Source organism: Anas platyrhynchos, chromosome 1 (assembly GCF_047663525.1).
Source record: "Anas platyrhynchos isolate ZD024472 breed Pekin duck chromosome 1, IASCAAS_PekinDuck_T2T, whole genome shotgun sequence".
Classification (NCBI taxonomy): domain Eukaryota; kingdom Metazoa; phylum Chordata; class Aves; order Anseriformes; family Anatidae; genus Anas; species Anas platyrhynchos.
Genome location: NC_092587.1, coordinates 35,502,840 through 35,516,799, shown reverse-complemented (window position 1 = coordinate 35,516,799; position 13,960 = coordinate 35,502,840). Strand labels below are relative to the sequence as shown.

Below are 13,960 nucleotides of genomic sequence, written 5' to 3'. Positions count from 1 at the left end.
CTACACCCCAGTGGTGTGGGGAAAGCTTCCGTGATGCCCACGCCACCAGCTGGGAAACCACAAGGCTAAGGTAAACAGGACCTGACCAGGTACCAGATGGTGACAGAAATCTTAACCATTACCCGAAAAATAAGACTTGCAAAGGAAAACCTCCTAAACTCCTGCAGACCTAGCAACTCATCGGTGCATTCAGTCCCCTGAAACAAAGACCTCTCTTCCCTTCACATTAAATGCACTTGCCAAAGTTAGAGTGTAGTTTTGTCCCAGCCTTGGAGAAAGAGAGGCTCCATATAATATATATATATATTTTATATATATATTTTTTTTTTCCTCCACAAGAATGTATCTGCTTGCACAAGAATTACAGAAGGTTTCTTCCCAAAATTGCAGACACCTGAGATGAGATTTAAAGGGTAATTCCAATGTTATAAACACACTGTATGAATAATGACCCTTATGATCCCAATTAGGGACCCGAATCCCTGCTGCCCTACGTAAGGTGTGAGTCGTAACTTAAAAATCTCTCTTTCAAAGCATTTTACAAATAGGCATAGAAGCAAGGCAGAAGTTCCCCAAATGGAAGTAACTATCATAGTAAATCCCGTGGTCTCACATACTACTGATACCTTATAAACTGTGAAAAAAATATGATTTCAGAGATGGCATCTAAAAAAAAACCACCAGTATCCGGAGTTAAATTTACTTTCAAATACCGTAACACAAGCAATGAAGAAAGCCACACAATGTGAAACGCACGTGTGCTGCAAGTCTGATGTTAAAACTCAGAAAATAGCACATTACACATGAAGTCAGGGCACTGAACTTTTTCGTAAGCCTTCACACACATTCCATCTCCTTGCTTACAGCATTTGTAACGCATTAACTATTCATTTGATTCATCATTCCATTGCAATTAAAAAAAGGTAATCAAATGAATAGCTAGATAAATTACCTGGCAGCTTGGTGGAGTGCAGAAGAGAACAAGACACAAACTGTTCTTTCAAACACTAAATACTCCAGTGTACAAATTCAGAAACATACCCAAATGGTCTTCTTAAATCCCCGTTTTAAATCAAGTAGAAGAGAATTTGGACATTTCCATCTTCCTGCCTGATTCTTAGCGGCAGTACTTTGCACACAGCTGTTCAAACACCCTGACTTGGAGCAGTACAAGGGAAGAGCAGGCACGTTAATACACCTGGGTAAAGCCCAACATCTGTAAGCACCCTGTCTGCCTGAGGTGCTGCCTGCTGTCCTGCGGAACAGCTCTGCAACAGACATAACCTGATCAGCTGTCATAACCAATAAAGAGTTCTTCAGTTTTTTTCTTCTTCCAGCTGCACCAGCTCGCCCCTAAACCTCAACACATTGTGGGTTTTTTTTGATTAACAACTGCAGATTTGTCTCAGTAACATCTGCAAACCCATTCCCCTTCTTTCCTCCTTAAACATTAGTTAAGATAATTCTTCCACCCTCAAAAAAGCAAAAACACTCTGCAGATATGAAATAAATCAGGAATATTTCCAGAATTGTGGTGACTGCTGTGAAAGCTGGTTGTGAATTGGCAACTTGGGCAACAGGAAAGCAGAATCACCATGTGGCAGATGTCTGAATACGCTGTACGAGTCGAGTGCTTCAGAAAGAATAATCAGAGCAAAGGTTCGTGCAAACACACATTCGTTTACAAACCTTTCAGATAACTCTGAGCAAACATTTTTTTTCACCGAGGCAATCTTCCAAAAATTGCCTTAACTCTAGCAGGGCATTAAAATTAAAAATCAATACAAAGGAAAGGGTCAGGGTGTTTTTGCATACTAAGTGACCGCATGTAATGAATGAATAAGGTATCCTCTGAATACTTCCCCCCTCCAGACTGATAAAATCAGTATTCTCGCTTTAGAGTGGTGACACAAATACGCCAGTCTTACAGCCCTCCCTCCCTCTCCACCTTTTCCATTTGTTTAGAAAAGCAGAAGAGCAGGAATACACACTTGCTGGAATACACAGTGAAACCTGTATCTCTTCGGTGACTGCTCTAACCACCAGGCAATGGATTCATATTCACTCTGTAAATAATTAAATATTCATTAAGTCTGGGGAAAGGCAGAACAGCTTCAACAGACAAGAAAACAGGGGGAGACTTGTCCCCACATATTCCATTACCTCATTCTTAGAGCAATTACTTGCAAGATGGGAGATCTGGGCTTCAAAGCTCGGTTTTGGGTAAGATCAGGGCAGCAAGATGTGAGAGCAGACTCCTCGTGTAAACGCTCTGATCTCTAGGAAGGCTGCACTGATCAGACTCCTAACACCACAGCATCACATGGATCTCTACCTGGTTCATCAAAAGAAACTTGAACATTTCAGGTCTTCCCTAGTGGCCACTCAGATTACATCAGCGTGGATGGGGCCAGCATTATCTCTTCCCTCTGCCAGCTGAAGGCAAAGCAGCTTCTGATCTATAAATAAGGGGAGCTCTGCTAGCGAGATGCTGTGCTTTAAATTATAGCTCCTGCTAACAGTGTGCAGAGTAAACATGTAGGCCAGTATGTGCAGTCACATAAACATACCCACGGACACCTTTGAAGTGAGACAGCAGCTAAAAGGAGAACTAAACATGGCATCTGAAACAGCAAACACAGAGATTTAATCCCACGGGGCATTTTTCACCCTAAGCCTCTTGGAGCCCATATGGAAGAGCGCGAAAACTGCTGTGGTAGCCTGGAAGTCTGCTTGTCCAGGCCTGAGCCAAGACCTCCCTCACTCCACAGAGGCCATCCTGCAGCCACCAGGAAGCGACACGGACCTAAGCTGTGTTAAAAAAAAAAAAAAAAAATCTTACTAGATTTTTTTTTACATATAAAAGTGGAAAACATGCTCCACTTGTCTGTGTCTGGGTACAGCCAGCCAGAGCCACACACAATTCAGTATTCAATTCCCTGTGCTCTGCTAAGTTTGCAGGTAGAGGTTCAGGAGCTCTGCTCAAATACAGACTTTTTCATTGACCACAATTCAGCCATTAACTTTTTCATACTTTTCTTTACTTGTAGTACCAGAGACATCTCCACAGAAGCAGGTATTGTGCCTCCCTGAGGTGCCTTCATTCAGAATGGTTATGATAATGCATTAAAGCCTTGGCAGAAGCCACCAGAAGCAGCAAATCTCAAAGCAGAAATGATACAAAAATAATGAACCCCTCAACTCTCACCCCCTAGCCTCTCAGGCTCAAGAGAAACCTAAAAAAGTAACATTTTACTTCACATTCACAGTTTATTAGTTCCAGGGAGACCTTATTGCAGCCTTACAATATTTCAAGAGGGCTTAAATGAAAGATAGAGAAAGACTTTGTCAGGGATTGTAGTGATAGGGCAGGAGTAGTGCCTTTAAACTAGAAGATGGGAGATTTAGATTAGATATAAGGAGGAAAATCTTTTAAGGTGGTGAAACCCTGGCACAGGCTGCCCAGAGCAGCTGTGGATGCCCCATCCCTGGAGGTGCTCAAGGCCAGGCTGGATGGGGCTTTGGGCAACCTGGGCTGGTGGGAGGTGTCCCTGCCATGGCAGGGGGTTGGAGCTGGGTGGGCTTTAAGGTCCTCTCCATCCCAAACCATTCTGTGTGTCTATGATTTATAACCTCTGTTTTTAGCAGCTGTCTGTTGACAGACAGCTGACCATCTAGACTTCAGTCAAGAAACCGCTCAGCAAATTCAGTCAGGTCCAAGGAACAGGGCAGTTCAAGGTGCTCCTGGCTGCTCGTTTCTCAACAAAGCCATACAGTCACGTATATGTGGGGTAGCGTATCACACCCTCCTCCAGGTAAAGCTCAAGGCAGCGACAGGAGTACTGCTTAGGCAGCACAGGGCTTGACCCATAGCCACAACATCATGGCACCAGAAGTGGCTGGCAATTAAAGGATTACAGCTGAGATGCCTGTAATCCGATGAGCTCAGCCAGGGACGCGCGGGGCCGCTCGCAGCGGGGGAAGAACCGAGGCAGGGCTCGTGTGACATCGGTGGCAGCCGAGGGGCCTCCCCCAGCAGGAGGGACCCACCGCCCGCACCGTGCTCCCCATCGTCCTGGCACAGAGGATCTGCTCCTGCTCCACGCTTCGCTGCAGTTCTGGGAGAGACTGACGCTTCCCTTCGGCTTTCTGTCACGACGTGATGCGTCTCACGAGTTGTATGCACTGCTGCTGGGAAATTCGGAGGGCACCAAGGCATGAAGGCAGCCTTAAGAAGGTGCATAATGCAAACAATCCTATTACACTGGTTCTTAACCTCAAGTAGTCTACTGGGCAGCAAAGCCAGCATAGGTTAGGAAAAAAAATCAACTTAAACATATCTCTGTCTGCTTGCAACACAGAACAAGGTAGCTTTCCATTACATAGCTGGTTCTTCATGGATCTGGTATTATTTACGCCAGACATGCAGAGACACCAATTTGCCACGTGCACAAGGCACCTATAGCCAAGAGTTTATGTGCTTTCATTCCTACTAACCAGCAAATTAGGGACTTGCAAGAGGAAAAGCACGCTGTGCCACCTAAACATTAACACTTACAACAACCTTGGTGTGTCAAATATCCTGTAAGGATACTAAGGGTAAAAACCTTTTTCTTTTTAGTATTCATTCCAAATGCCTCCATAAACACTGTCAAAGGAGTAAGAGTAACTATCAGCCCTTCAGCGTGGCCTCAGGCTGTTTTGGTACAGCGGCTTGCATTGAAGTGCATCTGGCAAGCAAGGGCACCTATGGATGGATGCACTACAGAGCTCTCTAACTCAGCACCCCTAACTACTAGGAATATAAAACCTTAAGGAAAGGACTGTGTGTGGATCACCAGGACCAGTCTGCTGTTACCAAAGGCAATTCTGTCATACAATCTTTCCTGACAGATTATTTCCTGGACAAAAGTCACTTTTTTTTTTCTTTAGAAAAGAAAAGAAAAGAAAAGAAAAGAAAAGAAAAGAAAAGAAAAGAAAAGAAAAGAAAAGAAAAGAAAAGAAAAGAAAAGAAAAGAAAAGAAAAGAAAAGAAAAGAAAAGAAAAGAAAAAAGAAAAGAAAAGAAAAGAAAAGAAAAAAGAAAAGAAAAGAAAAAAGAAAAGAAAAGAAAAGAAAAGAGTTTTCTTTTAAAAAAAGAAAAAAAAAGTTAACAATGAAAGTCTAAAGGTGGTTGGAAGCAGAATAAAAAAAAAAAAAAAAGTTAGGTCTTCCTGTTCTATAATTAAAAAAAAAAAAAAAGCAGAATGTAATTGAATTGTAATATTTTCATTGTTCTTACTACCTCCCAAACAGTAATTTAATTGCTGAGTTAGAAAGTTTCAGTTCAGATGCCTGCTCGTCGTGGTACTGAATGAATGCATTTTTTTTTAATCTTGTCTCTGACCTAACACTTAAGATTGTTTATCCTCTCTTCACTTAAAAAGAGGCAGAGGGGAAAAGCTGAGAGCAGCAAGGCTTGAAAGAAGACAGGTTGTTGAAAGAACAGAGCCATACAAGAGCTATCACTGAATCTTATTAGACTTCTGCTGTACTCTAAACACGAGCAGACTCCTCTGATTTTCAGGAAGCAGATACTTTGGAATTGGCTAGCACAGCAGCAACTGATGCCTTTTACCATACGAAAGCATGTACGCTGGAAAGTGAAAGGGGATCAGCACATCTCCTTATTTAGTTCAACGCAAGGACAGAGCAAAGCAAGAAGTATGCACTACTCCACTTGTAGCTTCTTGGAAGAAACGAGTCAAAGCTGCATCCTGAAGACTCCTGAGCCAACACAGCACCGGCTGGTAGTTCCTACACGTGGAGTAATTCAGATGAGTAAGCACTGAGTCAGTTAAGTGGTCTGGACAGTCCATTTACACGAATGTGCAGGAGTCATTTCTGGTTCCCAGAGCAGCTCATTAGGTGCAGGGTTGCAATCATGACTTCCTGGAAGCCACCATCCGCTAAATCAGCTGCATTTGCTTATTTCCAATATGGTTAACAAGAAATAATACACTGTAAGTGTAGTATTTTTGTATAATTTCTGTAACTTCACTTCTATTTCACAATCTTAAAAAAAAAGTCTAGTATATTTTGAGAATGTTTTGGTTAATATGCTAGTACAGCTCTCTTGCCTGCTTGTCAGCGCTTTACACCTGTAATAAGAAGTCTCAGGAGGTTCCAAGGGGAATTCAAAGAGGTTTTATCAGTCAATAATAGACAACACATCAAATTTTAAAGGGATATTTTAACTGATCATACTTCTAAGCAAGTTCTACTGAAACTTTTCCTAGAAGGATAATAGCCACAAACAGCATTCTTCCCCTCTCGCCTCTCTAACTTAAAAGCAACCTTCAGCCCCACCCAACCCCAAAAACCACGATCATGGTAAATGAAGATCCAAGTACCCACACACCTTCATGGGGACCTCATTAAGATCAGGTCAGCTGTGCTGTCCTGTGTGGACAGTTACGTGTTAGTGACACAGGTCATCCCGAGCTCATCTCACAGACACACTATTGCAGAGTCGAGTCATAAAGCATACACTTTCTGCACTGCACCTTCTGAGAGCACTCAGCAGCCTTGCTGGTGCTTATTTCCTAGAGATTTCTTTGTGGGGCAGGAGGCTGGGTCCTCTTGCCCAAACGTTTTAAGTGAAAGGCTACAAAGGGCACTGTTCCTACCTGCAACACCTGTATCATTGACGTGCACCTAGAGCTGGGATGATTTGGTTACACTGACCATGAACTAAAACAAGTGGCTTTTTCTTCTATGGAAGATGAACTGTTCATGACAATGTCTGTACTCATTGACAAAAGGGAACAAAACCAAGCCGTGGCCATGCCCATATGCAAACGTGTTCTTGGAAACAGAGAATGAGGTGTGCTTGGGGTTATTTGTGAAACAGTCACATTGTGTTTTCCACAGAGAGAATCCCACTGCAATCCCAGTATTTATCAATCACCTCATTCTTCTCCTAAGGTGAGATCCAGGTTTCCAGCTGGTTGTATGATGCAAGACCGAACACTGCACCTTGAAACTGATACAGGTGTATGCTTGAGAGATAGTCACATGCGCAGTGGAGAGGGAAGGGACTACTGAAGAAATTTTCCTTCTCCAGTTATTAAACACCAGCTCATGGAGAATGGCTCTGGGGTACAAGCATTTTGCCCTGGACATAATGAATTACCGGGCAGAGCACAGGTACGATGTGACACACCACGTGTAGCTATCAGGTGGCCATAACCAACTGGTGACATGCCTGCGTGTCCACCAAGAGATAACCCCACGGGCAGCAGCACACAGCAGATTCCTGAGGAAGCTCTGCCTCAGGATCACCGCTCCCGTTACAACAGATCAAAGTGCATTGTTTGCCTCGAAGCACTCCCGCAGGACCAAGCCATCACACCAACTGCCAGGACAGCCTACGGTTGTTTAAATCTTGGAAACAAAGGAAAAAGAGCGGCGATAACCAACTCCTTTGGTTCTGGTGCCAGACATAGTCTTGGTAGCATAACAGCCACTCAGCGCGCAGACTTCCTCCACAGGCAGCCCTGCCTCTTGCCCAGAACACAGCCCCATGCTCTCAGCATCTCCCTCGCTGCTTCACCCCAAAAACCCAACACTTGCCAGCCTCATCCTGCTGGTGGCACGCGAGCAGCCGTGCCAGTCATGGCACCACCAAGCGCCATCCAGGCCTGACAGCCACGCAGCCGCCAACCACCACCAGGCCTGATGTTTCTCCTCCTCCACACACATACACAGCCCCAGCACCTCTTGCCCTCAGAGAGATGAGAAGTGGGGTGGCAAAAGGCACAGAGGAACCCCAGGAGGAAGGGGTGCTCAGGGACTGACCAGCAGTGGGGCCAGGAGGCCCGGCCTGGGCCATAGGTGGTCAGCTCAGACAGCTCACAGCAAAGCACAGAGCTGTCCCTGAAGGTCGGCTCAATAGCTGGCACGGTGGGAGATGCTGGCCATGGAGGAAACACTGCTGTGAGAATAAAACCTCCAGAAAGCAGAGGAGGCAGCACATGGGGTGCAAGGAGCCCCACTACGTGTTTATATTAATCACTCGTGAATGAAAGCAAGCCCCCCCTCCCCAGCTCCAAAGCCTATTTTGCTCCACAAAAGCCAAGCAGTAAGAGTAGATTAGACTCTAATAGGGATTAATACAAGTTAAGGTAGCACTAAGTTCCCCTATGGAGACCAGAGAGGTTAGATGTGGGATAGTGTATCCACCACATGTAGCAGCAGCTTGAAAAAGAGACGAAGGGCAGAAGTACCACCAGAGAAGCACGAGCTTGCTTTGACACCTGCCCGGCTCCATTTGTGGTGTCCCCCACATTCAGCCCTGTCCAAAGCAGAGCTCTGACATGCTGAGCACCATCACAGCACGGTCAGTGATTTCTAATCAGCTGTGTAATGGTCAGCGGGAGACTTCTTATCCAGCCTCAGCAGCTCTGACCTGCTTCCTTCCAACACTACCATCCATCACCACTGACCAGCAGGGAAACCCGGCTGCACAGAAGGCAGAAGCTAACCCAAGCAAAGTTTGAGGCAGAAAATGAGATGAAATTCAGATCCCATTGTGTCTCACCACAGCCATTTCAAAGCTATAAGTTTAATTTTATTAGCAACCAGTACTTCAGTTCATAAAAAAGTGACCAATAAAAGATAATGGCAGGAAATTAAATGAACCTTACCATGATTTAGAACCTTATTCTGCAACACTAAAACTGCACAGAAAGTATAATTGTAAAAGGGAAAAGCCCCAAAGAAGTAACCGTAAAAGCATCCAAACTGCTATAGATGCGGAGACACATTAAACCTTTCTTAGAGAGTAATGGGAAAAAAAAAAAGTGCAGGAATAGACAAAACTTAAATATTAAGTATGCATTATGATTGCCATATTGCCAGAAATACTGGTCAGACAATCCATTCTTTGCTTGCCCTTTCATGTGTGCTACAGCACTTAGAACTTCATCCACCTTTAAATTCAAGAAAAATAATAAATAGTTTCACTGCAGGAATTGGAGACACCAGCTACACTCTGTGGTCAAACCAGGAAAAAAATAAAAATCTATTTCCTGACTGTTGGCTGTGTTTTCAAAACAGGTACCACAAAAAGTATTTTTTCCTTAATTACTAGAAAGACTAAGAGGCCCAAACCTCTGAAGTTCTTCAATCACAATCTTTGGGAAGTAGGCTGTGGTGTCTGTCTACCACTGAAAAAAAATAAAAAACGAAATAAAATACAGAATGCTCAGTTTATGACTGAACTACTTAAACCTGCAGATACTCCTACCAGCTGCAAAACCATCTACAAACTCATTGATATTTACCCAGATAACTGAAGATTTGTACTCTGAAGAGAAGGATCAGAGAGCAGAAAGAAAGTAGAAAGGAAAAAAAAAAAAAAAAGTAAGGAACTGCCCTCCCATAGCCTCTCTCTAACATTTAACTCAAATTCAAAAGCAACATGGAAAGCAATATCCTTTCTGAACAAGACAACAGTTATTGTGGCCAGGTTTTTTGATCAGAAAAAAAAAATCTACCAAACCACACTTGATAAGCTTGAACTTTGGAAATTGGCCAGAATTTTCAAATTGTCATTAATTTTCTAAAATACAACATGAGAATTATGACATCATCCAAGGCATTCTCAATTCCAAATTTTTCATCACAAAGTTTTTTTTTTCCAATTAGTCATTAGGTACCTACAAAACCTCAACCCAACTTCTATTTTACAATGCAGCCCTTCCTCCAAGAGATTTCTGTTCCTATTTCGGTTCTAGATTGTTTCAATATGGAGCAAGTTGAAATTCAGTTTCACAAACTAGAATTTTTATTTTCCACAAAAGTGAATTATTCTATATAATACAGAGTTCTAACAAATTGATTCTGGTGGAAAATAGAAGTATTTCGTTCTGAAGATGTCCACATAAGTATTGATCCTATAGAAGCGTTTCCCTTCACAAAGTTGCTTTTGGATTTGCATTTTAAAGGCAACATATTCCTACTCAGTCACTTTCAACTGAAAAGTGAAGGTTGGATAAAGGAAACATCTCAGTAGGTCTTCTCTTATTCCTCTTCAGTTGAAGATTCAGTTGGGTAGGAAGCACAAAAGATAAACTCCAAAGGTCCTCAGCAGTTCAAAAGATACCGAGGGCCTCACTGAACAGACAGGCACAGATAACCAGTGAGCACAGTGCTTACCTAGGAAAAGCATATTTCTCCTGTGCGCTGAATGCCAGCTACAAGTCTTCAGAAGTCTGCCAGGTATGTCAGTTTAACATTTGGATCATCTGAAAGCTACAGAGCAGCATCCCCAGTCCTCAGCCGTATCAGGCCGGTCCACAGAATACAAAAGGTGTGATAATAATAGGCTACTATGGTCAACTGAGTGAACGGATAGCTTTGAACCAAGGTGTGCTGTGTGTAAATCTAAGTAGGATCACATACGAGAAGGGTAATGCTCAACTCCCAACTATGCCACCCCTCCGTTGCTCATTTGAACAGGACGTTCCCCTCTCTAGCTCTAGTCGCACCACCACTCCCTTCCGCCACTCAGCTACAGGGTTGGAAGGAAATCCACCTCTAATGACTTCAGAGGCCCTGTAAAATTATTGCTTTCCTCAAAAAAATCCACATGCAATTGACAGCGTGGATGATCAGAGATATTACCCGAAGCTATCTTACTCGGTAATCCAATATAGCCTGCACATTGCCCGTGTCATTTTAAAAATAATTAAAATCGTTCCTCTGAACTGTCAAAATGTTCTTCAATAAACAATCTCTTGATGCCTCTCCTAAAGCTTTTGAATTAAAAAGTGAAACACTACTGAGAAGCAGGTGCTCGTTGATTACGAAGCAACAAGGTCATACTGGAACAGAAGCGCATCGAGATAGCTCACTTCCAACTAGTAAGAGTTACAGAGCCAAGCAGTACTTCCCACCCGCCTTCATGTCTTTACAAATTAAGGTACTTGTGTTGTCATAATATCCTTACAACCTCCAAAACAATGGCTACAGACATCCATCTAGACCAATCTAACTCAAGTATCAAGGCATCCTTAAGAAACACCCTTCTGCCTTCTATATGATGTTGGAGGAAGTGAACACAATTCCCTTATTTCTCCAGTTGGGGTAGTTCTTGACAGAAATTAGCCTTAAGAAGATGGATATTACAGAAAAATGATGTGCAGTAAGATGTTCTGCCCACAAGTCAGAAGTACCATGCCCACTTCAGCTTGACAAACAGGCAACATCTGCAGGCTCTTGCTGTTCCTGGATGACCCCTGCTACAGCAACAGCCAACACGCTGGCATTACTAGAGGAGTATCCAAGCAGTCCATGGAGTAGAGGTCAGCTTAAGCCATCCAGGGACTAGGCAGAACAATTAACATCTGTGACTGCTTCCTATTTGAGGAGTTAAGAGCAGAAAAGCTATGTGAAGAATGACACTCTTAAATCCTCATTTCCAAAAATGGCACCATATGCATACTCCGCTAGCCATATACATCAGAGGCCCCTTTTCCTTCAGTATGGATATTCAGACATCTCCCAACAGGATTTACAAGCACACATGTCGGGGGGATGGCTCCAAAATGACGCTGCATGCCGAGCTCAATGCCACCTGACAACGAGGTATGGGATAGACACGGTGCTACAACCCGGCACGGTGCAGGAGCCGGTCCCAAGGACCTCACAGGGACAGTTTGCTGCCTGGTCACCCCCATCCTTCACTGACACTAAATGTGTCAGCAGCAAGCAATCCGGTAGCGGCTGCAACCCCAGAAATCCAGGCAGAAAAAGCATTTTGGCCACACCCTTTCTTCTATCCAAGCGCGTGAAACACCAGGCAGTATGTAGGGACCCGGGTTCCTGCATTTATAGCCCCTTAAAGTTACCTTTCTGGCTAATTAGGACTGGTTCCTTAGCCCTTGACTGCCCAGTATCAAAAGGATTTGGAAGGTATCACACAATGGTTATCACAACTTGGATACGCTATCACTGAGCTAGCATGGAGCAGAACTACGCCTTAATACAAAGAGTTCTTGTCACCTGAGATACAATTGCAGTGATACGGGTTGAAGAAAAAGCAGCCCTGGCTACAATTTCTCGCCCAGCATACTTTCCCCAACAGCTGCTCATCGACAATTCAAGCGAGGCCGTCAGGACCAGACCGTGCACGACACAGCCCCCCACAAAGGAGCAAAGCAAGTCAGAATCCTGCTCAGCTATGGATACAAACACCAGTTCCCCCTGCAAATTATGCTGGGGGACCATGACACCAAAGGAGAGGCTGGTTATCAGGGATGCTCGCTACCTAAATCTTTGTTGTTGAGGAAATGAGCCAATACATGTAGCTGAAGGACACGTTTATTTATTTATTTATTTATTCACAAGAAAAGAATGGCTTATACAGCCACTCGCTATAATTAATCGGCACCGAGCCTGTGACAGTCGTGTCAGAAGTCGGCAAAGGACAGACTGCACACCCTGCAAAGGGATTAAGATTATGGACGTTTCTCCTGCTCGGCGATTAAGACAAATCTGAGAGGCAGAAGAGGCGATGCTCCGGTGGCGTGACGGCTCCGAACCCAGCGGCAGCCTGCGAGCTCTGCCCGGCTCAGGCGGGCACCGAACCTCGGCCTGCCAGCTCCGACACGAGCCCTCAGTCCCTGCTGCCCATCCGTCTGACAGGTCTCTGGTTTGTTTTAAACCCACATCCCACCCCGGCCCCACAATGCCTTTCATCAGTGACAGGTATTTTTCACAGGAAAAAAAAAAGAAAAAAAAAAAGAAAAGTTGAGCTTAGGAAGAAGAAACCCCAAAAAACTACCTCCTTCCTTTTAAGTGCAACAACAAAACCACAAGCATCACTCGATCCCGCAAGATCAAGCTGTCAAGATAAGAGGAGAAATGCCTGTGAATTACGGAAAGTCAGCAGATTTCAGAGCAGCGGAGGTCCCCGGCCCCCCCCCCCCCCCCCCCCGGGGCAGGGGCTGCCGAAACCCCCGGGCTGCCTGGGGACCCTGCAGGGCGGCCGCAGGGAGGGTCCCCCCTAGGTGCATGAAGCGCACACCCACCCCCGCCTTTTTTTTTTTTTTTTTTTTTAATAACCGGAGCTGAGGTGTGGCACGGCTCCCTGGGGGCTGCATTTCAGGCTCGCACCCACCCCGGGCTCCGCCAGCCACCAGCCCGGCGCGGCGGCAGCAGCGAGCCCAGGGCTGGGCGGGGGCCACGGTCCCTGTGGCGGCGGGCAGGGCAGGGCAGGGCAGGGCAGGGGCACGGCTGCCACTGCCGGGGGGCGAGGGGCAGGGGCAGGGGGCGGCCGCGCTCCGAGTTGGGGCAGGAGGCGCCGAGCCGGGCCCGCAGCGCCGGGGAGCCGCCGCCCCGCGCTTACCTTTCACTTGGCTCTCATACTCCGCTATGATCTCTTTGTCCTTTTTGAATCTGCTCGGGGTTGACATTATCCGCTCGCTTCCTCCCCCTCCTCCTCCTCCTCCTCCTCCTCCTCCTCCTCCTCGGCTCGCCTCCTGCCCGAGACGAGGGCTGGCGGCGTTTCGGGACGGGCTCGCAACTCGCCTGGGCGGCGGGCGGCTGGCCCCGGGCGGGGCGGGAGGCGGCGCTCAGACCAAGCCCGGCGCCGGCACCATCGCCCCGGGCAGGGCAGGGCACGGCCGGGCCGGCGGCAGCCGCGGGGCTGGGGGCGGCCGGGGCCGGGGAAGGGCTGGGGGCTGCGGGGCGAGGCTGGGGGGGGGGGGGGGGCGCTAGGCGAGAGCCCCGCGGCTGCGCCCCAGCAGCGCCGTCTGCGCGGGGAAGGGGAGGAAGAAGAGAGGAGAGAGCGGGCGGTGGGAGGGGAGGAGGAGGAGGAGGAGGAGGAGGAGGAGGGAAGACGAGGAGGAGGAGGAGGAGGAGGAGGAGGAGGAGGAGGGCTGCCGGGCTGCCCGCCCGCCGCGCTCGCTCCGCACG

The 13,960-nt window shown here is 46.3% G+C and overlaps 1 protein-coding gene across 3 annotated transcripts in view; it reads right to left on the bottom strand.

The window, feature by feature from the left end:
- SRGAP1 (SLIT-ROBO Rho GTPase activating protein 1) overlaps window positions 1-13,598 on the bottom strand; it is a 149,050-nt gene extending 135,452 nt beyond the window's left edge. Inside the window, exon 1 of one of the 3 annotated variants that reach the window (XR_011807390.1) lies at window positions 13,392-13,595. Coding sequence is in view for 2 of the 3 variants with exons in the window: in XM_027456418.3 (XP_027312219.2) it covers window positions 13,392-13,458 (67 nt within the window). In the remaining variant the exon portion in view is untranslated. Of the gene's footprint in view, window positions 1-13,391 lie in introns of all 3 variants that reach the window. The other 2 variants (XM_027456418.3, XM_038183303.2) reach the window with 2 other exon arrangements.
- Between the last annotated feature and the right edge of the window lie 362 nt (window positions 13,599-13,960).